The sequence below is a fragment of the Phymastichus coffea genome, unplaced genomic scaffold (genome assembly GCF_024137745.1).
Source record: "Phymastichus coffea isolate CEN01 unplaced genomic scaffold, Cenicafe_Pcof_1.1 PCOF00045, whole genome shotgun sequence".
Taxonomy (NCBI): domain Eukaryota; kingdom Metazoa; phylum Arthropoda; class Insecta; order Hymenoptera; family Eulophidae; genus Phymastichus; species Phymastichus coffea.
In genome coordinates, this window is record NW_026706856.1 from 576,083 (window position 1) to 598,318 (window position 22,236).

At 40.6% G+C, this 22,236-nt stretch overlaps 1 protein-coding gene across 5 annotated transcripts; it reads right to left on the bottom strand.

Annotated features, from left to right (window-relative positions):
• Positions 1-886: 886 nt before the first annotated feature.
• On the bottom strand, positions 887-19,537 carry LOC131664801 (protein NDRG3). 5 transcript variants are annotated; one of them, XM_058936190.1, is made up of 10 exons: positions 19,211-19,537; positions 15,702-16,030; positions 14,839-14,892; positions 11,146-11,345; positions 10,953-11,073; positions 10,579-10,867; positions 10,218-10,487; positions 10,016-10,100; positions 6,817-6,861; positions 887-4,952 (listed from the first exon to the last, which is right to left on the bottom strand). In XM_058936190.1, the coding sequence occupies exons 2-10, from the start codon at positions 15,926-15,928 to the stop codon at positions 4,807-4,809; spliced, it is 1,437 nt and encodes a 478-aa protein (XP_058792173.1). In that variant the 5' UTR covers positions 15,929-16,030; positions 19,211-19,537; the 3' UTR covers positions 887-4,806. The 5 variants fall into 5 exon arrangements, 4 of the variants coding, with proteins under 4 accessions (XP_058792173.1, XP_058792174.1, XP_058792175.1 ...); XR_009301970.1 differs by having other exon boundaries at positions 4,812-4,952; positions 6,739-6,861; positions 19,211-19,535; XM_058936191.1 differs by lacking the exon at positions 6,817-6,861 and having other exon boundaries at positions 19,211-19,536.
• Between the last annotated feature and the right edge of the window lie 2,699 nt (positions 19,538-22,236).

A 22,236-nucleotide genomic window follows, 5' to 3' on the forward strand; every position in this document is an offset into this window, starting at 1 on the left:
TGTGTGTGTGTGTGTGTGTACAGAAAAGCACTGTGAGTATGCTGTCAGCACTTGTGTAACTACCACGATACTTTACAAACGCTAGTCGGTAAGCTTGGTCGGTATATAGGACAGATGCAGATGCCACACAATATATAACATAAATATATTAGTACAACACCAATCGCTTAGGTTTTAGTATTTGTCTTCCATTACTTGTGTTGTGTAAACGTTAATAGAATGATAATTTCAAAGTCAATTGCTCTTATACTAATATATTTTCCTTATAGAAGGTATGGCATCTGCATTATGTCCTGCATACCGACCAGGTATACTGCTATAGCGATTGTGACTATGTATTACGGGTCATTCACAAACTGGTGCGCGTAATGACTAGAAGTCTGGCGTATAGTTACGAGTACCGAAATTTTTCATTGAGGGGATAGGAAGGTTTTTGAACAGTTTCTTTGCAATAATCGATAAACTAATTATGTTATTAGATAATTCATTGAATAAGCAACAACTTTTGTTATTTTCATTCGTTAGGTTGTCCACAATTAAAATTAAAAAAATACGTCATTTCTCACTCACTCATAGTTCACTTCTGAACGAGCAGTCTAATATAAAACTACTTTTAATAAATATTTCGGTTGGAACGATTGTATTCCAATGCGATACGACCCATCCTGGTGGAGCTATCTCAAGGAAGGAGGATTTCTCGTAATCTCAATCCCCGGCCGAAATTTTTTTCATTTTATACTTGATTTTTCGTTCAACATTGCCCGTTATTCGAATAATTTTTCAACTAATTTACTTCAACAGATATATGTTCAATCAAATCGTCTACTGATAATAACTTCATTGGGGGGTTCGGGTTCGTGTTTTCATAGTAACAACATTTCGGCATTTTTAAGCACTTTTATTAGAAATAACGGGCTTTATTGTTAATGTGTGCACATATCCATTTATCTTAAATTATTTTGAAGCTCCTGCGGGCTCGTGCGATTTGTATTGTGGCTGATCCTTAACATTGACTTTTTACTCATTGAAGAAATGATCGATACAATTCAATTACATTTTTTTACCGACCATGGCTATATTAAATAATACCATGATCGTAAAACAAACATAACAAGGTTTTTAGTTTATTGTGAATTAAGATATAGTTGAAATCATCATTAACAAGGGAAATATACTGCAACCAGATAATAGAAAATATGATTCTTTTAAATGTTGTAATGCATTTTAATTTTGTTTGTATATGCTTTAGTTTACGTTGCGTTATTTAGTGAAGTTGACTCAACAATTATATTTGTGACGAAAAAGACAAATCTTCACACTGTGAGAGGATTATTTTGCATTTGTATTTTTTATAGTAACATCTACAATGTGGTCGTAAGTGATTTACGGGACAGACGCATGTGTTGCAACTACACTCAGCGTAAAGTACGTTTTTAGCAAATAATACATTTATAAATTAATGTACGCATTTCACTTTTTTTAATTTTATAATCTAATTGTTTATAAAATACACTAGAATAGATTTTCGAACGAAGTTGCTGCGTGCATAAGCCATGAAAAATTATTAACTCGAATAATTCGGCAAACGCGAACATCTTATATATTTTTCATGAAGCATCATGTTATTCGTTAAGGTTTGTAGTTCTAGAGAATGTAATATTTCGACCAGTTTGTCATTTATAGTATATAGAATATAGCATGTGTCATTAAGTCTCTCAGTTGCTATGCATAAGCTAAACAAATATATATGTATTCAATATATAATTTATATTTCTTCGCATTTTATTCCATAATAACACTTCAAAATAATATTTTAAGCTTTAAATTCTAATGTCTTTCAAGTTATTTATATAATAATTATTTCTTGATTTTATATATGATCTCTGTATTTTTTTCTCACATTCTTTTAAATTCGAACGTTACTAATGCAAGTTACTTTCCAAAATCTTTCTGTTGTTTTTATCCGTTCCTTCAAATAATAGTCAATTTAATATTCTTTCAAATATAAATTTAGTACCACGCAATGAGTATCTGTTTTCTATAACAATAACATTGCAACAATTTTTTCAGTCATTTAATTACAATTGCAAACGTAAGAACGGTATAATAAAGAATTGCTATTTTTTTACACTTTATACCCGATTCATTCTTTCGTTTTTCCGTCGTAAAATGTAATAATAGAAATAAGAAAAATCAATTATCATCGTGATAATAAACGGATCATTAATTGTAATCAGAGTATCAACAATCGAAAGTTGTCTGGTTTTGGAAATATTAGTCTAAATTACATATGCATTTTTGCGTTATGTAGCAGGCACGTTATTTTTCTAGATTATTCATATCATATATCAAACACATGTATCGAAAATCACTACGCTGAATACATGTGATAGATCTTGACCTTTTCCTCATCGAAGTATTTTTATTTTCAAACTTACTCGATTTAACTTATCGTTAATTATACGGTTTCAATTTTAGAAAATGCTATTTTATCCTAGATATATAATCTAATTCTGTGAAAAAAAAATTCAGTGCAACTAAATTTTTAATTAAACATTAATTGCATTCATATTTTAGAACAGATTGCACCATAAACAGCAGGTTATCATTAATTGAATTCTTTAAAATCAATTGGATTAAAGTCGGTAGAAATTGTTTTCAATTTTCTTAAAGCAGCTCGTATTTTTACCGAAATTTCAATGTTTAATTTCGCAGAGCAATAAGAAAGAATGAGCTTATTTCACAAACGGTTTTAAAATGGTAAAATGGATATAAAAACGCCAGTTCTGTGATAAATTGGAGTTATTGTAACGTATTATTCACACGGTTCTTATGAAAATTAATGTAAAGGTAGTATCCAATCCGTCTAGAAAAACAATACATTTTCACGAAAAACATTCAATTTCTGGTGTTGTTAGCCACGAAATAATTAAAAAGATTTTATAATTGCACAGTAATTAAATAAACTTAATAGTATTTTACTTATAAAAATTCATTTCTGAACAAACATTGTCAATTTTCATTCGTACGTAATCGTGTCTGTTATAGAATATAATATGGTACTATTTTCCTAACACAAAGCACATTTGGCCAATTCCATCGTTAATTTATCAATTTGCACATATCTACATTTATAGGCATTATTGGATGCATTACCGCGTTTTTCATTGCATCTAGGCCAATATATATTTTCCATGAACATACTAATTCTAACAGTTAATATAGCATAACATTTTACGGTCCAATATTTAATGAGACACTTCTTTGAAATTAACTATTTGTAAAGTTAAATATATAGAATAGCTAAGATTTTTAAATTAATATTACATTTTCTCTGCTGCGTTTTAGAATTAAAAACCAATATGGTACGTGTCTACTATTATTTCATTTTCATAGAAATAGCTCAATTCACGATTCTTTATTGCTGTTGAATTAAAGTCATGTCAATGAATTAAAATTGCTTTTGATTCCAAACTAAATTTTTCGGATGTACAGCGAGAATATAATTTATCCGAGTTTTATTAGTCATGATGTAAAAAGGTTTTGCGTACAATATGTACAGGTTATCGTACAGCTATTGTACAAAATATTATTCAGAGCTTTTTGTTTCATTCAGATATTTATGGAAAACCGTTGTAAAATATTTGAAGCTGATTCCGCTTCCATACATTTTGAATAAATTTGTGTTAATGATAAGTATTTACTTTTTTTCATAGTAATTTTCAGTGTTTATCTTAGTGATAATAATTTATACATATCGTACACATAGCAAAACAGCGTCGCATAGTAGTTAGACGATAAATAATTCAACAATATTTATTGAATAACAAGATCAGGTTCTAGCTATCGGTAATATATAACAACGTAAATTTTTCATGAATAGCAGAATGATTATTAAAAACGGAGATTTCGTTATATTTAAATTATTTGATTACAATGCAATTTACTGCACTTTTCAAAATCATCGTTAAATTACATTTGAGAAGGGATTTGGTAATACTTAGAATTGAGTGATGCATAGCAAAATCAAACCAAAGTCAAGTGAATATTAACAATAAGAGTATAGTAATCGTACTATACAATAACAGCTTTCTTAATTAAAATGATTTTAGCTTAGGCTATGTAGGCTCACGGTTTTTTAGAAATCATACTTTTTACGATATTAGATGTCGTTGCAACGAAGATACAAAGGTAATTGAAGTCTGTTGATTTCATGAACACGAAAAGCAGTGTTAGGTGTGCATTGTCATGAGCACAACCAGCGTAGATCGTTTTTTCGTTGATGCATTCGATTTTTACTTAAAATATTCACTTATTTTTTGTCGATATTTAATATCTATCCAGTGTTCCGTATGGTCCATTGTCGGAAAAACTGATGAAGATATATAATCATGTCCAATGAAAAATAATATAAGCACGACTGATTCAAGAAATGTTTGTTTCATTTAGTGACTAACATTTTTCGAATATTCAATAGGAGGTTAAAATTATGACAAACATTTTTTTTCATTAGCAGCTTAATATTTTATGACGATAAATAAAAGAAGTAAAATAGATGTAAGTCTATTGAGATTAATTTGATGTTAATAATTCAATTTAATTCCACTGAGAGTAAATACGTTGATAACATCTGTATTATATTTTTCAATAGACTTGTATCTAGAAAAATTCACCTCGTCAATACATATTAACGAATCGACAAAGTAATTTAAAAGCATTGCCTTCATTAACATTGTTTTGTACACGAACAGAGGAAAGAGCAGGCTTTTCTATAGGAGAATAAAATAATGCGTTAATGAATTTAATTTAACAGACAACCGCCTCTGGTAACGGATTTTCAGTGATGTGTATAGCCGCTGTTGGCCAGTCAATTTTTTTGCTACAAATATGATTCAGTCCTTCAAGTGATGCAAGTCGGTAGTCAGCCATTTTCAATGGGGAAAGCGGTGCAACTGCAAATAAAAGTCATGTATCAATGTAATGACGACATTTTTATAAATTGTGAATTTATAGATCGAAAAGTACAATAAGTGTAAATGCTGAAAATCATCTAGTAGAATAAAATAAAATTAATAGTATCATCCACTTCAAAACATTTTTAAAAATGTATCTTATACGAAACACAATTGGACTTAGTATAATAGGTCAAACATTATATTTATCAAGAAGTTTGTTCTACCAGATGAAATTTTCTACTTATACTTTTATTTTTTTTCGCAAGTCGTGTTTCTTACGATGGACGTATTTCTATAAATAAAATCGACTAAAAAATATCAGTACATATAAACCACATCGACGCTGCGGTCGGCAATATCGGCATTAAGCATAATTCAACTTAAAGCATTATTTTGGCCAGTAAAACTAAAGTTATGAGCAAGCACACATGCAAAATAAAAAATAAAAATAAAAAGAAATAGAATGCATGTGTAAAGTGGTCTGTTGTGTGCAAGAAATAGCAAGAGAGTGTTCTGATTACGCAACGTTTCAGAGTAGTTTCTACATCCTACCCAGTGCAATTATTATAGTTTTGAAATATATCTTAACAAAATGTTATTAAAAAAATAACATCCGAAATCGAATTTTTTTTATGAAAAGTGATTACTGTACCCTTAAAATGCCCTATTTTTACTTTATGAAGTGTAAACATCATTTTTTTTTATTATTTGCTACATAAAAATTATATGTTTTTATAAAAGTCATAATTTTCTTTGTGCTTTTTTTGCAAACAAAAAAACATACAAATATATAAATATACCAACAACATCTATGGAATCAATATATCCAACTTCAAACAAAGACTTTCTATATGATTTAATATAATAATAGCCTTTCCGTTTGTATAAATCATTTACATTAAAATATTACTTTTTATTTATTTTAATTAAGTGTATATATTATAGACTTCCATCATGAAGCATTCCTGCTAGCGATTAACGTTATTGTATTTCTATTCATAAGTTGTCTACCACTTATTTAAATATCAATAATTCAGAAAACACAAATGGCATTTAAAAAACTGTAAAATGATTCAATTTAATTTATGCAGAAAAAGGTTCTAATACTTTTGAAATATCACGTTGAAGGTGAGCCCAAAGTGCAGCTACACCAATATTCCTCTCCAAGTTATATGTAAATGATTTTAACCAATGACAAAAAAATAAATAAATTATATCTTAACAAAAGCTACATTACAGTTATACGTACACAGACACTAAGTATAATTTAAAAAATCAATCAGAATAGTAAGCTTGAAAAGAATACCAATATATGTTAAAAATATTGTCAAGAGTTATATTGAAAAATTTTTTGCTGTAATTATGTAAATATGAGACTAAACAGAATAGGGAGTGACAATTGAATAGGATACCAATATTAAACTAATATATATATATATATATATATATATATATTCCATAAACCGAAATTACTGAAAAACTAACCGCGCGATTCAGTCACCATTTACTAAACAATAAAACAGTGAATATTTCAAGAAAATAGAAGACTCTCATATGAATATAAAATAAATTAGCAGATGTGAGAATCTGATTTAGTAGATTAGTGAAGAGATGCTAGGAACGATTAGTAGTTTGTTAGCCGATTAGTTAAAATTGTTAAAAATATTAGGAAAAGACAGCCCTTAAAAGAGTAATATTGGATAGTTCAACAATTTTCCGATTAGCCGATTGTTAGTCTCTTTTACGTTTATAGTTTCCGAATATACTTTGTAATCCGACTTACTCAACGCTTAGAGGTGGCTTAATTGACCGACACAGCGCGTTCAACTCCTTTGCCGCCTCGATTCTTAATTACAATTACCTTCGGGTGTTGTAGGCGCTGTAGGCTTCCCCGGGGACCTCACCACTAAAACGTAGAAGAAACAAACAAACTCGGTTTATTCACAATTTCAGGGAATTTTATATCGAGATTCCATCTTTTAACAAGTAATAAGATCGTCTACGGCATACTACAAGACGTTGTTTTATTCAAATATTATTTACGCCACTACTTCATCGTTACTGCTTAGCACAAATGTATGGCTTTCATATTTTTTAGACGAATTCACGTATTTTTCTTTTTTATCTCACTAACATCATGTGATCAAAAAACATTCTCCATTTTCACGTCACAATTGTTCACAACTCATTTTAAATTTAAATTACGCGTCATTACATATTCATTCATTTTTAATTACTTGAATATACTACTACTGTAGTTATTGCTGCTTTATAATAAGATAAACGCGAAAAGTAGAATGAAGAATCACAACATAATACAGGAAACGACATGGAAATCGACAGAAAAAAAAATTCTAGCCAATAAGCCGTAAAGAGTAAAAGACTACAATTTTGAACATAGTTATTATCATACATACCACTCGATACATCCGAGACGCGTGGGAAAAAAGACTCAAGTCGATGAACAAGAACTTTTCAAATTTGTTCTTTATGTTAATTATTTTATGTGTGAGTATAAAGCGATGATGTGGAATCAAATAAGATGAAAAGAAACGTCGAAAAGAAGTTTTGAAGATAGAAATTTGTATGATTATTTATTCTTTGAGAATGTTTTCCTTTCGTGAAACTATAGTGTAGATGAGAGTAAATGTTAAAAATAGATAAAAATAATTTCGAATTTTAGAATGATAATGATGCAAATACTTTGGAATGTTACATTACATGTAGGTGCAAAATGATACACCAAGAAGAGGTATAAAATAAAAGTACTTATCAATCTAAAATTCAACGCTTGTATTTATTGATTCATTCATACAAGAAAAGTTTCAAATTGATATCTAATAGAATGACACTGATGGTAGTAAGTTATGAAATTATAATTATGCTAATAACAGAATGAATTATCAGTAACATTAACAATTCGGATGAACAGCATGGGTTTACATCCTACTGGGGAACTTGAACAATAAACACAAATAAAAACTGACTTGACCACTATAACAATTGGTAATTGCATCAACTTTTCAGTTATGTTTTTACACATTAAATAAACTATAGATATTACTTGCAACAAGTACAAGAACATCATGATTTCACAAACATAAAATAAATACTGGTAGTGTAATTTCAAATTATATGCAGTTCATCACCGGGTTCAATGTTCATTTTCACTCTTTCATTTGCGTCGATGTACAGTTTTATGTGATAAAAGCATATTATAGTGTACAGTGACAAGTGCGAGTGTTTTTTCTGTGACCAAAAAGCCAAACAGAACAACGAACGCCGTCTAAGACAGCCAATGGATTAATTTTTCAACGATGCCGACCGATTTTTTAGCCTATTATCTAGATTTTTTCTTTTTTTTCAAATTATTTATTCTTTCCTTTTTTTATCTTACGCTTAATTTCATTGTATTTAGCTTTATGAAAAAGATTCGAAATATTCTTTTTTAAACTACCGTATAGACGTACAAGTGCAATCTAAATCTGATATTTTTGAATTCCTCGATCCATTGCGTAGATTAGCTTATATTATTTTTTTCATCGTCATAACGATTTCTAAAAACGCCAGTTAGCATTGAAATAGACTAAAATGAACTAACGATCTCCAAACTTCCAAATATGATATTTTCAGTGAATTGATAGTAGTCAGTAACAATTATTAGCCAGTAATGAAGTATCATGGTTTTTTTTTTGTGAATAGCTTTGAATGAACCATGCGGAGCGGTTGGTAAATCATTTAGTACTGTTCATATTGAAATAAAATGAAAAATCTGAAATAATGAAATGTTCGCATCCAGATTATTGTAGTAAGGTGTTAATTAGGAAATTGATGAAAAACGTAAACTTGTAAAATACGCTTCATGATATCCGGTAACATGTATTTAGTGCTTTTATTTGTGCTCAATGTACGAACGCTTATATTATGCGCATGTGTATATACGTATATATACGTATGAATTTTTGAAAATTCATATTTGGAAATCTAAGAAACATTTTATTTCAATTATTTATATGATATTAGCTATTCTTTTTACCGATAATAAGCGTTTTTTCAGGAAAGAAACGAATACGTATGATTACATTATTAAACAGTTCAACGTTCAGTAATATAAATTCTCTTATTATTTGCAAATCCTTCCTTTTTGATGAGATTAATAAAATACTCTACAACTTATTTGCAAAGCATATTCACATAATTAGATTTGTAGAGTTTTATTTTCAAATCATATTACAAATATATTTTAGAATATCAAGAATACCGAATTTGCTTGCTTTTGTACCATTACAAAAAGAGATAAAAAGTTTTTGCACTACGAGGCATGTAGTTTAATTTTTCGTTATTTTCATGAACAAGAAATTCATCAACATTTTCATGAAACGCAAAATGAATTCATATATTATTTTCTATGTTGATAGATTTTTTTCAAAGTATTATATGAATTTCATTGTCATTGAATAATAATTATTAAGTTGAAATGAATTGTCAGTGTAAATTTTTTGTACGAGTTCGATGTCATTGATCAACGAGTTAAATTTGTCTATTCGCAATAGATCTTGTTTGAAAATAAGGACACATCGCTCGTTAATGATTAACGCGATAACATGATTTACTCATTTATCGTGATATTTAGCCAATTAAATGACGAACAACATTGGCCGTGTACGAAAGCTCGAATCGATAAAATAGAGCAGGTAGCAGAATAGAAAACTTTAGACGTGAAGCTTTGGAAAAGAGTTTGAGAGTAGCTTGCGCGTTTGTGTTCAACACTATACACGAGTAAATCATGTAATGCAAGATACATCATGAGCTTGCTTTGTACGTAAATTGAATAAAGTTACAACGAAATCCATTAGAAAAGATTCGAATTTATTTCGCATTTTTTAATATACCTAATTTCATAGAAATGTTTTTACATCTTTTCGCAGTCGCCAGGTTTATACTCATTATTAAGTTTATTTCTTTTAAAATACGAATACAGCGATTCTACGTTTGTGAGATTCGCGGTGATAATAATCGTTCTATTTATTGGCTCAAATTAATCCTGATCGCTCACTTACCGTAGCCTTCACCTTGAAGGAATAATCGGAATGCTTCGCTTACTTTGCCTGGCTGTTCCTCCAAAACCATTCCGCAATCAGATATCTAGAAATGGAAAAACCAGTGACTCGACTCGAGCAGGAGAGAATCCGCAGACGGGGATGGGGATGGGGTTGGGTTGCTCGTGGCGTTTAGGACGAGGAGGAGGACGATTGCACCAACCTTCATCCAGGAGCTGTTGGTAGGGTCGAGTCGGCCGTTGAGAGTAACGGTGTCGTCGACGTGAGGACTAAGCGAGCCCGTAATGTTGATGACGGGCACAGAGAGCGTCGTAGCGTCCTTCCTACGCGTGGGATCGAGCTCTCGAGCGATGTTCAAGTCGGTTCGGCGCACGTAGCTGTCGATAAATAAGGCCAGGTTTGTCGGGTTGACCCGGCGTTCAAAGTAGTTTTTGTAAACCTGCACGAGATCGTAATTTCTGTCCTCGGTGCCCTGCGAAACGATCGATCGAGTGAGCAGCGAGCAGGGGAGGGAGGGAGGGAGGGAGGGAGGGAGGGAGCGAGCGAGCGCCAGCAGGGCTTACCCGTCCAAAGTGATGCCACATGAGGTAGTCGAGGACGCCCTGGGTCATGCCTTGGGAGCGCAAGTGCCGGCAGTTGAGCTTCTGGTAACCCCACTCGATCCAGCCGGCTTGCGTGGACACGCAGTTGATCAGGCAGAGAGCGTTCACCTTGTCGGGGTGCGCGAGAGTGAAGCGGGCCAGGATGTTCGCGCCAGCGCCCACGCCGAAACCGATCACCGAGCGCAGCCCGAAGTGGCCCAGAACGAACAACAGCTGGTCCGCGAGGTCCTCCATCGTCGGGTACACGTAGCTGCAACGTCGCCGTGCGCGTTCGTATCGTCATATCGTTGTATCGTCCGAGCCGCGCCGCTCGTCGCACGACATTCAACACTTACTCCTCGGACAAAGTCGGCGCGCCCTCCTCTTGGCCCGGCGCGTTCACGTGGTAGACGCAGAAGTTTTCCAGCAGGACTCGCATGTCGATGTAGTTGAAGAAGGCTTGAAAGCTCGAGATATCTGCGGAGCAGAGTTAGCCAGTGAGTGTGCTGGTACCGGGGCACAGATATCCGACCGCGGCCGACGACTCACAGTTGAGGCCCAGGTCGTGGTAGGTGAGAATGGCGGGCTTGGCTCGGTTGCCCTGAACTGCCACGAGAAGCGAGCCTTTGTCGGTGTCCACGCGCTCCTCCCGCACCGAGCCGTCCTCCCTTGTTAAATACCTCAGCGTCGGGAATTGCAGCTGGATGTTTTTCAGCTCGATGTCGTCCATGCTGTCCGACGGCATTGCGCTGCGTACAATCATTATATAGTCCAACTTCCGCCCACGTGCCCTCGCGCTAATTTTTGTCGAGTCGCGTCTCGCGCACGACTTGCGCATTCTAGCCGATCTACAAGGACCAACTACAGCCGGACCCTCTCGCGGCTCTGCGCTTCGGTCTCATCGCCGTTTCACCGATAATACGTCCGCAACTCTGGCCTGCATAAAAATAAATCGCCTCGCATCCCCTGATCGATTATCAGGCTAACGCGCGAGCGATATACGCGATACAAATTGCAGCTTTGCTTCTGTCTTCCATGCCGAGGTACGTATTTGTGCGAGGTATTATTACGTAAATCATAATAATACTCGGACGACTTGTCTTATCGGCCTCGTTTCTTATCAAGCGAACAATATCAGCAGCAAACAATTGTTTCTTAGATGCTTGCTCTTCAATTCATACGGTTGCTAGCTTACTAGCATTACTCGATACTTGACATAGCGATGTCACGTGAATTTGTGCATCGCTTGCTTTTAACGTTTTCTCTAACCAAATAAGTTACGTTTACGGAGAATCAAAGTATAGCATTAGTTGACTGCGCGACTAGTTAATGAAAAAGGCTAGATTTCGGATTGGCCTAGTGCTATAATGTTTCTGTTGTTTGAGGCGAAAGCAGAGGTAGGAAGCACTAACGAGAAACAAACGAGCAGCAAAAACAAAGTTTTAATGGAGAAAGTGTCGTTGTAAGCTTCGTAAGTAGGTATAGGCGTTGAAAAAACGCAAAGTTGTTGTCAGCAAGGTAGATTTGGTGTAGAGGTATGCGCGATGGCCCGGCCAAATTGGCAATGCAGTCGTACGGCAAGTCGCGAGGAGGCAATTTTGAAAATGAGACTAGTGGAGGGAGCGAGGGAGGGAATCGACGAGATGGCGCCGCCGGCGGCGATTGTTTGGTCGCAGCAGCTGCGCGTGCAAAGTTACACGTAGCTGCTGGGCTTTTCGCGGATTTTGCAACCCCCTCCCCCATCGATCCAAGGTGCGCGCGCTCTCTCTCTCTCTCTCGCGGGCGCGCGCGGGCAAGCCACGCCCGGCTGCCGCTCGCGCTCTCCTTTTCCTCCGACCAACTGCAACGGGCTCGAACTAGTTGCCACGCCGTCGCCCGACGACCTGCCGACGTCACGGCGTTGCCGCTTGCGTTGCCAGCAGCCGATAGCGCCGACTCTCTTCCTCGCCTCAGCCTCACTTTCCGATTCGCGTTTGTCTTAATCTGCCGCCAGCTGCGCACTTGTACTGTTCGTTGCAATGGCTTGTCGGTCAGTGGTTAGCCGCTAGACTTTAACGGGCAACGCGCGACAGGACCGGACTCCTTTGGCACTTGCCACCTTTTACTTTCACAGCTATGGGCACTGCCAGCGCTGTGGCAACGACACTGCTTCAAAGTTTCCGACAAACTTCAAGACTGCTTGAAGAATTTCGAGGATTTCGGACTAATTGCCCATCTCTGTTGGCACTTCCATACGCTTGACCAGCCTCATGGAGCAAAGAACAACGTCGTGAAATTTCACTGGTGCTCGCGAAACTGTGCTTTCAGTTAGCAAACTTGGATTCGCGAATGCGATGAGCCCCCTTTCACTGAAATCATCCTCCGAAAACATATTTCACTCGGTCTAAAGGATGAAAATCCCTGCGCTATAGGTCTATTGGTAGCCTTCAAGATTCCTAAATCTCAATGTATACGTGGCAGCGTGTACGGCTGACTGATGTTCGATCGAAAGTGCTCGCGTAATTGGACTTTGGAGTTGACCAGAATTGTTCTGACTAGAAGAAGAGAACAAGAGGAAAATAGGAGCAAGCGCCGGGCAGACAGCGTCATAACGTCCAACGGCGCCGATCGATTTGTACTCGCGTGCAGGTATAACTTTGAGCCAACTCGCTCGGCTTGACTCGTCGCGCTACGTCCAGTAAAATCACGCGCTGACATCGATCTTTGCCAAACGATTTTTTCGTTCTAGAGCGAGCAAAATAACGGGCGGCTATCTATCTTCCACTAATGTAAGTCATAGACCGATTAGATCATTTAACCTGGCCTGGAACAGCCTAGTTAGACCTTTTATTGATAGCATTATTAGTTTACGTTTTCTAATTTTAAACCAAAGATGTCGTGCCCGAAGGACGCTTTTAATCTTATAATCAATACGGATGGAGTCTCATTTCACATGTTTTATATAATAAAGTGCGAGCGCGATGCACCTTTCGCAGACATGAAACATTTCCAAAGAATAATAATGCTACTTGTTGTTCGGCATTGACGTCATCTAGTCTTGTATTGATTCATCTCTAGGCTGCTTGTCGCGAACATCATACCGCTCAACGATTTCTCTTACGCAAGATCATTGCACTGTTGGACTGATCTAGCTTTCCCCTTGAGAACACTCTTGACGAACACAACTGAGCAGCACCTTCAGTTAGAACGTAGTATTCGTAACAGTAGCTAATGACGCCTAATTACAAGCCTGCTGTCTGAACTTTCCTTTGCTCCGCTTTCATTAATATTATTAATTATTCGATAGTATATTTCGGAGCGCAGACATTTGCATACATCTACTGCTTGATAATATCTCCGATTATTATACAGAGTTAACAATTCAAGTAACATTCTTTTATTCTCGCAATGTAGAGTCGTGCCAACAGTGCGCCTGTAATGTCGTGCCGAGTCAGTCAGTTGCCGATCAAGGCCTCTTGATAACAATCATTTCGTTTCATGGAAGAAAAGTGACTTGAACACAAGTTTTGATAAAATGCAAAAAATACACGTAGGCTAGTTTTAGGACTTGGCGTTCGCGCAGCAATCGTAGCATGTCGAAGCAAGTGTAGCAGTCATACTCGTATGTTTCATGTTGGTATTGTATGCTGATGTGCGTATTCATTAATTTTCACTTTCTACATCAACTACGAAAAACTGAACGAAAATACAAAGGAAAAATGTTTTAACTGTAATATCAAATCAATTGTTACTAATACAATTGAAATTTTGCATTCTCATCTATTCGGCACAAGATCCAGATTTTTACGTAGCACACTCCTAAACGTACTCGTCGTCATTACGGGTGTATAATATTACTCGTACAAGAAGAATTGCAAAAGTGAGTTGAAATCCACAACACGAGCATTCGTTTGTATAATATAGCACCAGTAACGTTTGACAAATGCACAATCAGGTAGGACGTCAACTCTAGCTACAATATTTATCTACGCTAAAGTCTAGATCGGTTCAATATCTAATAAATATATAGTCTGACGATGCACTCGAGAATTGGACTCAGTCACAAGGATATTTTTCAACAACGAAATAAAAGAAATGAACGGTCAAACAATAAACCACAAGGATAAACATCGATAGCACTTAATTTGCCGTGTGCAAAGACGCGCACACATTTGGACGAAGAAATAGTACGAATAAGTGGCTGACCCAAAAAATATTTGCTACAGTTCTATGATAAAAAGACAAGGACAATAAACAACTTACCCCAAAAGAGCAGACTCTTCAGCTGTGGCTGCGGTCGGCATCTTGCTTCGTTCCCTAAAACAAAATGGACGCCGCAAAATAATGAGGCTACCGGCCCTAGAGGCTTATTCGATTCATCCCATTGATTAGTTATACATATTTCTGTCAAGTTCTCCCTGATCCGCCCGAGTGTTATGAACGCGCATGGCAACGCCAAAGCATCGAAGCATACCGGTTGCAAACTAGCACAGTTCAAAGCTTCAAGCAAAAGAAGGTGAGGTGACTAAGGTGGAATATCGACATTGGTTGTAGGCAAACATGCGGCAGTGTAGTCACTCCTACTCGAGCCAGCTTTGCTAAGTAGCCGTGTAGTTGTGTGTCAAAAACTAATAAGTGCAAATGGACAGCGTCCGCTTGGAAACAGTCCAAATGGAGAAAAGGTGCGAGAGAGCTCGTGGATATGTGCTCGGGCGAACGAGTGCGTTTAACAGAGCAGCGAGGGTGAGAGCGGTTAACCCGACTGGTTCATTCACGCTTGGATTGTGAACGAGGAAAATACGTGGCTTACCTCGGCGCGTCAGCGTCGTCAGCGTCGTCAGCGTCGTCAGCGTCGTCAGCGTCGTCAGCGTCGTCAGCGTCACGCGGAAGCGATCGACGAATCTCCGTCGCGCGACTCCAGCGGAAACAAAGCCCCCCCTTAGACTTTCAAGCCAGCCCTTAGTCGCGAACGAAGGCAGCCGATTGCCTCTCCGACGAGCTCGCGTTATCGACCAAAAGTTCGGTAGAAAGTTCCACCTCCGAATACGAATGCCCCGAGTTGACGAAGGAGGCGGGGGAGGAGACGAGCGAGAAGGAAGGCGGGAGTGAGAGAAGCGGCAGAGTACCTGGACACGATGGAGACGCTCTCGCGCTTGTCCTCGATCAGGGGATTCTTCTTGCACATGGCGAGCTCGACCCTGGGCGCGGCGAAGCTGAAGGCCTTCTTGACGGACTCGAGGACCGTCTGGCCGGCGCCGTGGCTGTGGGCGTGCTCCTGGATGGTGGTGCTCCTGTAGACGTCCTCGCCCAGGTCGCCGAGGGACCTGTACGAGGCGCCCGTGCCGGCGGGCATCGCCTCCGCCTGCGGCCCCAGCCCCGGCCCCGGCCTCCGCGTCGTGCGCCGCCTCGCGCCTCGCGCGTTGAGCCGCGAGTCAGAGTGCGCGGTGCGCGCGAGCTGCGGGAGATAGTGTGTGCGTGCAGTCGTGCTTCTCTCGCTCTCGCTCGCTTGCGTAGTCTAATGAGGATGCTCGGTATGATGCCAATGGCTCGTGCGACTCTGATGTGCGGCTAAGACCCACTCGCCCGCCGAAAATCATCCCAAATACTCACTACCGCCGACTCTCGCCGTCGACCCGTTCGACTGTTTCGCTGCGCCGAGCGTTTGCTGACCGCGCCGCGCGCCAAGGAGCTTGCGATGCGTCAGCGTTCGGCCTCCAAAAGACCGACAAGACCGAACAATGCCGTTGACTCTTCCCCGGGTACGAGGGGAGAGAGGAGGCAACGAACTCGGACTGCAAGCCCCGTGGCGCGTGCGCCTCGTTATATGCATTGTACATCGTGAACATTCGATGCGTGACGCACGGATCATGCACAACAACCGCCACGCGTTCTACGGCTCACAACTGCATGCCACATATATGTACCAATAATTATCCAACGATCTGTAGCTTTGCACATCGATCTATATACCATGCTGCTGCTGTACCATGCCAATGTGCTTCGTGTTGTCAATGTCCTTTCACCAACGGACAGTCCCGTAGAACAATCCACGTACAACTATTACCTTCGTCAAACGCTATTTGCTCGCAACAATAAGGATCGAGGGCATGCATGTGTCGGGCTGTGATTGCTTATCAATGTTACGAATCCTGCAATTTTCGACAGTCTGCAGGCAAAAACTACTTTCCGTGCACTTTTTTACTTTGTATTTTTCTCATTTTATCATTTTATCTTACTAGTTGAAAAACATTCTAAGACTCGCCAGAAATATTTCAGTTCGTCGCATCCACCTTGGTCAAGTGATTGGATTCCCAGTTTTCGTCACAACAATTTGAAATATCTCTCACACGAAAATGAGTTTCAATCTAAAAATATTCGATTCTTCATGTGTATATCTTGTTCCGATAGAAACATGAAGCGATCGTTAACGTCATTTCTTAGCAACGACGTCAAGTCAGTTTTAGTACGTGAGTTCAGGTGAAAATATTTCATTACGAAAATCGATGAGCTACACTACTACTGGAGTGAAAGACCAAAAATATGCAATGAAAAGTATTTGCGTCTAAAATGAAGCGGGAAAATAAATCGTGTGAAATTTTTTATGATCCTTTGATAAATTATGAATTTCACGTAGTTGCAATTTTGGAAATCCTCGCCGCCGTCGCCGCCGCCGTCGCCGCCGCCGTCGCCAGTGCATCGATATCAGCGAACTCATTCGATAGCAAATAATTACTTTCGTCCTTTGAATGTTCGCGAAGAGAATGTCGCATTGCATTGGTTGGATCGGTCGATAAATCGATTTAGACGCTATCCAATTATTCCAGATGAACGAAGAAAAGGGTGAGCTCCATAAGAAAAAAAAAGTATATATAAAAATGGATGAGAAAAATATTGAAAATGAGAAGCGTAGAAGCTTGAAAAGGGCTGCAGGCATCGTTTGTTTAATCCAATAGTCGCGGTAAACGGTGCGAGCAGTGGTCTCGCAATTGACGAATAGAAATGATGAAAATGACGAGGCCGTGTAACGTGACTCGCGTACTTTGGCAGGAACTGATGCGAGGAAGCGCATAGGTACGATACGCCAAGCGAAAGGCAACGAACGACCAAAGCTAATAATCGAGCGTGCAGCCGCACGTGAGTTTTGCTGCGATCAACTACATCGAAGACTCGCCGCCAGTTTACGGGCAAGTTACTGCATGCACCGAGGCAAGGAAGCAGTGGAAATAGCGAAGATGTCGAAATGCTTGATTCGGCATGAGTGGAACGACGTTGGTCGTGGTCGCAGGACGGCGGAGAATCGGCCTTAGATAGAGAGGTTGTGCAGTGTGTGGATATCGATCGGAAAGCCTGTACGTGTAGGTTGGCGTATGAAACTTGCACTATACTCGCGCGCGCTACACGGCACACGAGATCGACGCCAGTTGAGGAATCGAGGTTAACTCGGGCCTACCTCGGCTAGGCCGCCCCGCTGACCGGCGCTGCACCTAGTCTTCGCCCAAAGATCCATCGTCTTGCTCATTCCTCTCTCGCTGACTCGCGCTTCGAGAGGCCAAGGTCTATTTCAACGCTGATATCGCGCTAATCAATCGACGAAGAAGGAGGACTCCAGCGGCTCAGCTGGTCGCTCCCCCGAAATTGTCCTCGCGAGAGACATGAGCCGCTCTGCCAGTCTACGCTCATTAGAGCGCATCGCGCGAAGCCTCCGGTCTGCTGGCTGCGTCGACAGTAATTTTCACTCGACTACCGATTCAACGAATGCACGCGTCAAGTGGCGAAATACGAAAGAGCTGCATAACAACGGAAGGTTAACGACGGAAAGATTACTCCTGCGGAAACAGGTAACGACGTCTAGGCAAACTGTGGCTCGCTCGGATCGATGCAACGTCCACGCGAATAGCGTACAATCCGAACGACGGAAACAGGCGGCTGCTGCTACTGCTACTGCTACTGCTACTGCTGCTGCTGCTGCTGCTGCTCGGACGAATCGCTCGCCTTGTCTTCATTGAAAAATCCATTATTATTCAGGAGTTTTCCGGTGCGCTGGCGTGTGCGTGCTGTGGAATGCAAAGCAAAAGGGGATCCCGCAGCGATCGATGATCGGGAGGATAGGTATGTAGGTAGACCGCATATCTACACACCTATAGAGAAAGTGGCGCGCCGTGTCGGCGACACACACTCATTCAAGTGGCGTGGAGCACGAGAGACTGGCACATAGGCTCGTACGCGCGCCTGAGCAGCAGCAGCAGCAGCAGCAGCAGCAACAGCAGCAGCAGCGGCGGCAGCGGTAGCGGTAGCGGCGGCGACGACGACGGCAGCAGCACAGCAGCATTATCAAAAACGTCACTGATCAATAGTAGGATACCCAGTCAGCTTGTTATTGACCGAGCTCGCGATGCCATCCCGGCGGCCTTTTGTCATCGTTTTTTCCAATCTCTCATTAGCGACGGCCGATGCGTCGCGAACAAGGCTGTCGCGTTGATGGTCGTGCACGATACCAAATAGGTAGTCAAGTCAAACGAATGAGAGGCACAAGGAAGCGTGAGCGATCTGATTGAGTCGTGTGAGACGCAGTGAGAGAGCGGATCGTCGCTTCCCCTATTTTTCGTGCTGATCGCAGCTATAGAGAGGGGCTCACCTTGTGGCTAGTTGATAGCGCCTAGCGGCCGACCACGGCGGCGCAGCTGATGCTGTCGATAGTCTGGCTGAGGGGCCGAAGAACAGTTGCAGCTTTCTTGTGCTTGTCTCGTCGCCGGGCGCTTGCGAGAGCTGTCGGCGGCTGTGTTCCGATCACTCGGAGGCTAGACGAACGACGTTATGCTGCTGCTGTCAAGCGGCACGGCAACGACGCACTAGACGCTAGACGGACGTCCGTCTCGAAGGCACCGTATATGCTAGTGGTACTAGTGCTGTCCCCAACGCTCTGCCTTCAGAGCCAACTCGCGAGCTCGCCTGCTGGTCAATGGGAATGCGCGGCATGTCTTGCGCAGTCGGTTGGCTTGCCGACTCGCCACCGAGATTAGGACTGGGTGTCGACATCTGTCGCTAGCTTCCACTGCAACTCGTACGCATCTAGCCTGGCGGCTAGCGCCTAACCTACTTCCTACCTGCAACTTGCGCAACCCCTATACTATCTTTAGTTCTCTTTTCAGCTTGCATTTCTGTCCTTTATGTGCTGCAGCAGCTGCATTAACCTCCCAGCACTGCGTTTTCCACTTACCTTATGATTTCTACTCTGCTTTAGCTCTCTCGGTAGATCAACAATGGAACAACTTCAATTAGCAATATTACGAATATCATAATAAAGCATAAGTCTGGTTTTAGCGCATTTCAAGTGATTTCTAATTATTATTTCGTTTTAACTGCATTCTATTTCAGTCACACGGCATTTCGTACCTCGCGCCATTTGTTACTATCGGTTGATCATGTAGAACGCGCCCTTAACAAGTGAAGATGTCATCTTTCATCTTCGTCTCAATTTATCGGACCTAATCGAGGACATTATTCAAAATTTAGAATATATGCTCTGTAAACATTGCAAATTATATTTTAAGATGACATAGAACATGATTTGATAATAATACTATTCTTTGTAAATAAAATAGGTAACGTTGCTGCTGAATATGTAGTCAGTCGCGGAATCGAGCGTATTTTTATCTAAACGTAGACTCAAATTGAGTTTAGCTTCTACCTATTTATTCTATCTATTTAATATTAAATAACTGGTCTATGAATCTTCGCGAAAAGCTAGCCCCACTACCAAGAAATACAAAATCCGGTCGGCTACGTTTACCGAGAAGGCTCTTTCACTCGTCACACTTTTTCGTCGGATTAGTTCCAGTCGAATTTTTAGATAAAGGTCTGTGCTCACTTGGCTCGGATGACGTAAACTTTAGGCGAGACAAGAATCTACTTTCCGGCACTAGTCGGATGATGCGCTACCAACGCTTCGAAATAGCATTGTCCGTTTGAAATATTCGAGCACGGGTAGACTCATTGTAAGTGGCGGGAGTTAATAATCCAGGGAAAAGCGCGTGACGCTCAGAAGGAAAGAGAGCTGGGGCCCTTAGACAAATGCGAGCGATGCATCGAACGGCGCTATTGTGAATAGCGAATACAAGGGGTGGAGCAGCTAGCAGGAAAGAATATTGCAAGTTGATATGGAACACAGTAAGGTATGTTCGAGAGCGAGTTAGGCGGAAGTGGACAAGCGCACCACTATGGCGTGTGTCGGGCAGACGTATTGCGAGCGGCAAGAGAGTTTTGACGCGCAGAGGCGGCCAAAGGGGGATCGGCTGCTGCGATACGTAAGCGAGTCCGGAGCGACGCTCATCGAGAGCACAGGACGGCGTCCTTCGGAACTGCAAGAGAAACCACTCAAAATGGTAATGGGGCCAAGTTCAAAGAGACGTTGTGCTTTGCGCTGGACAAATGTTCCGTGTCCAGAGCGCAGATCGGGTGCATCGGAAACAGGAAGCGGGCGCTGCTTGGGCGTTCACTGCCCGCCCGTGAGTGAGATTCCCGGCGGAACAGCGCGAGCTCGACGACTGCTCTTTCCAGCTCGCGGCGCCGAATAAATTGGGAAGTGTGTCGCGCTCGCTCGAGTTCGACCTGCAGAGCTCGCGGGCCACCTACGGTCGGAGCGATTTCTCGCAGGCCAGAGTGGGTGTGCAGCGCGGTCAACAGTGAGCGATGGATGGAGCGAGCACGCGGGCCTGATAAACAATTCAGCCGAGCGAGCTCAGCTCCCGCGCGGCGGCAGCTTGGGCCTGCTACTGTTGCGCTGTAGTCGAACTAACCGCGTCTAATGGAGACATACGTCCGTGCCCCACGACTTGCTACACACAGCAGCCGAATGAAATTTCCGATACCCTCCCCTTCTCCCCCCAGCGCAAGCACATTTCCACGCTTCGATAGCTTCATTATTTCGTCCTCTCTCTCGCCAACCTGCAAAATTCTAAAAGTAGGATTATCCCCGAGGAAAAAGAATTGGTTTAAACGGCTTGTTGCATTAATAATTCATCGTATATGTATGATGTATCAAAGGAGTTTGCAGCCAGTGCAAGCCCTTGGCTTTGATAAATCCTTATTCCAGCCAAACTTTGGAATTTGTGCGCGCAATTATGCTAATAGACAAGCCAGAATTTCGTATGCTTCTCCTTCTCTCTATCTCTACCTCTGCTTTGCCTTCCTTATTCGCGCGCCACACGCTCTCGACTACTGCTGCACTTGCGAAAGCCATCTCGCCACTGAAAATTTCAGCGACACACTTTCGCGCTCGGCCGCTTCTTTATCTTCTTTCAAATGATCGCGAGCAGCTCCGACATATGTACCGATAAACTTTGATTTCGATCGAAAGCTTCTCTTTCGTGAACACAGCAGACATATACGATGTAACGTGGCTATCCGAATAAAGAGCTATAGTCGATGAATTGCATTCGCGTCGTTACATCGTCAGTGAATTCATTAGCGTTCTAATGAATTTAGTCAAAAAAATGCACGCTAACGCCACTTGCAGGATTAACTACGAGAAGAAAAAACAATAACCTTGGCCATCTTCGCAAATAGGTATTGCGCGATAAAAAGGATTATTTATCGTAGAGAATCCGAAAGAGAGGGTCGCGCACGCGAATCGAGCTTTTTCCCAAGATTGCACGGTCCAGC

Coding starts and splice junctions, on each gene's coding strand:
- LOC131664801 (XM_058936190.1), bottom strand. CDS start 15,928: ATGCCCGCCGGCACGGGCGCCTCGTACAGGTCCCTCGGCGACCTGGGC. Junction 11,346..14,838: donor GAAGAGTCTGCTCTTTTGGG/GTAAGTTGTTTA, acceptor GATTGTACGCAG/CGCAATGCCGTCGGACAGCA. Junction 10,868..10,952: donor GCGCCGACTTTGTCCGAGGA/GTAAGTGTTGAA, acceptor GCGACGTTGCAG/CTACGTGTACCCGACGATGG.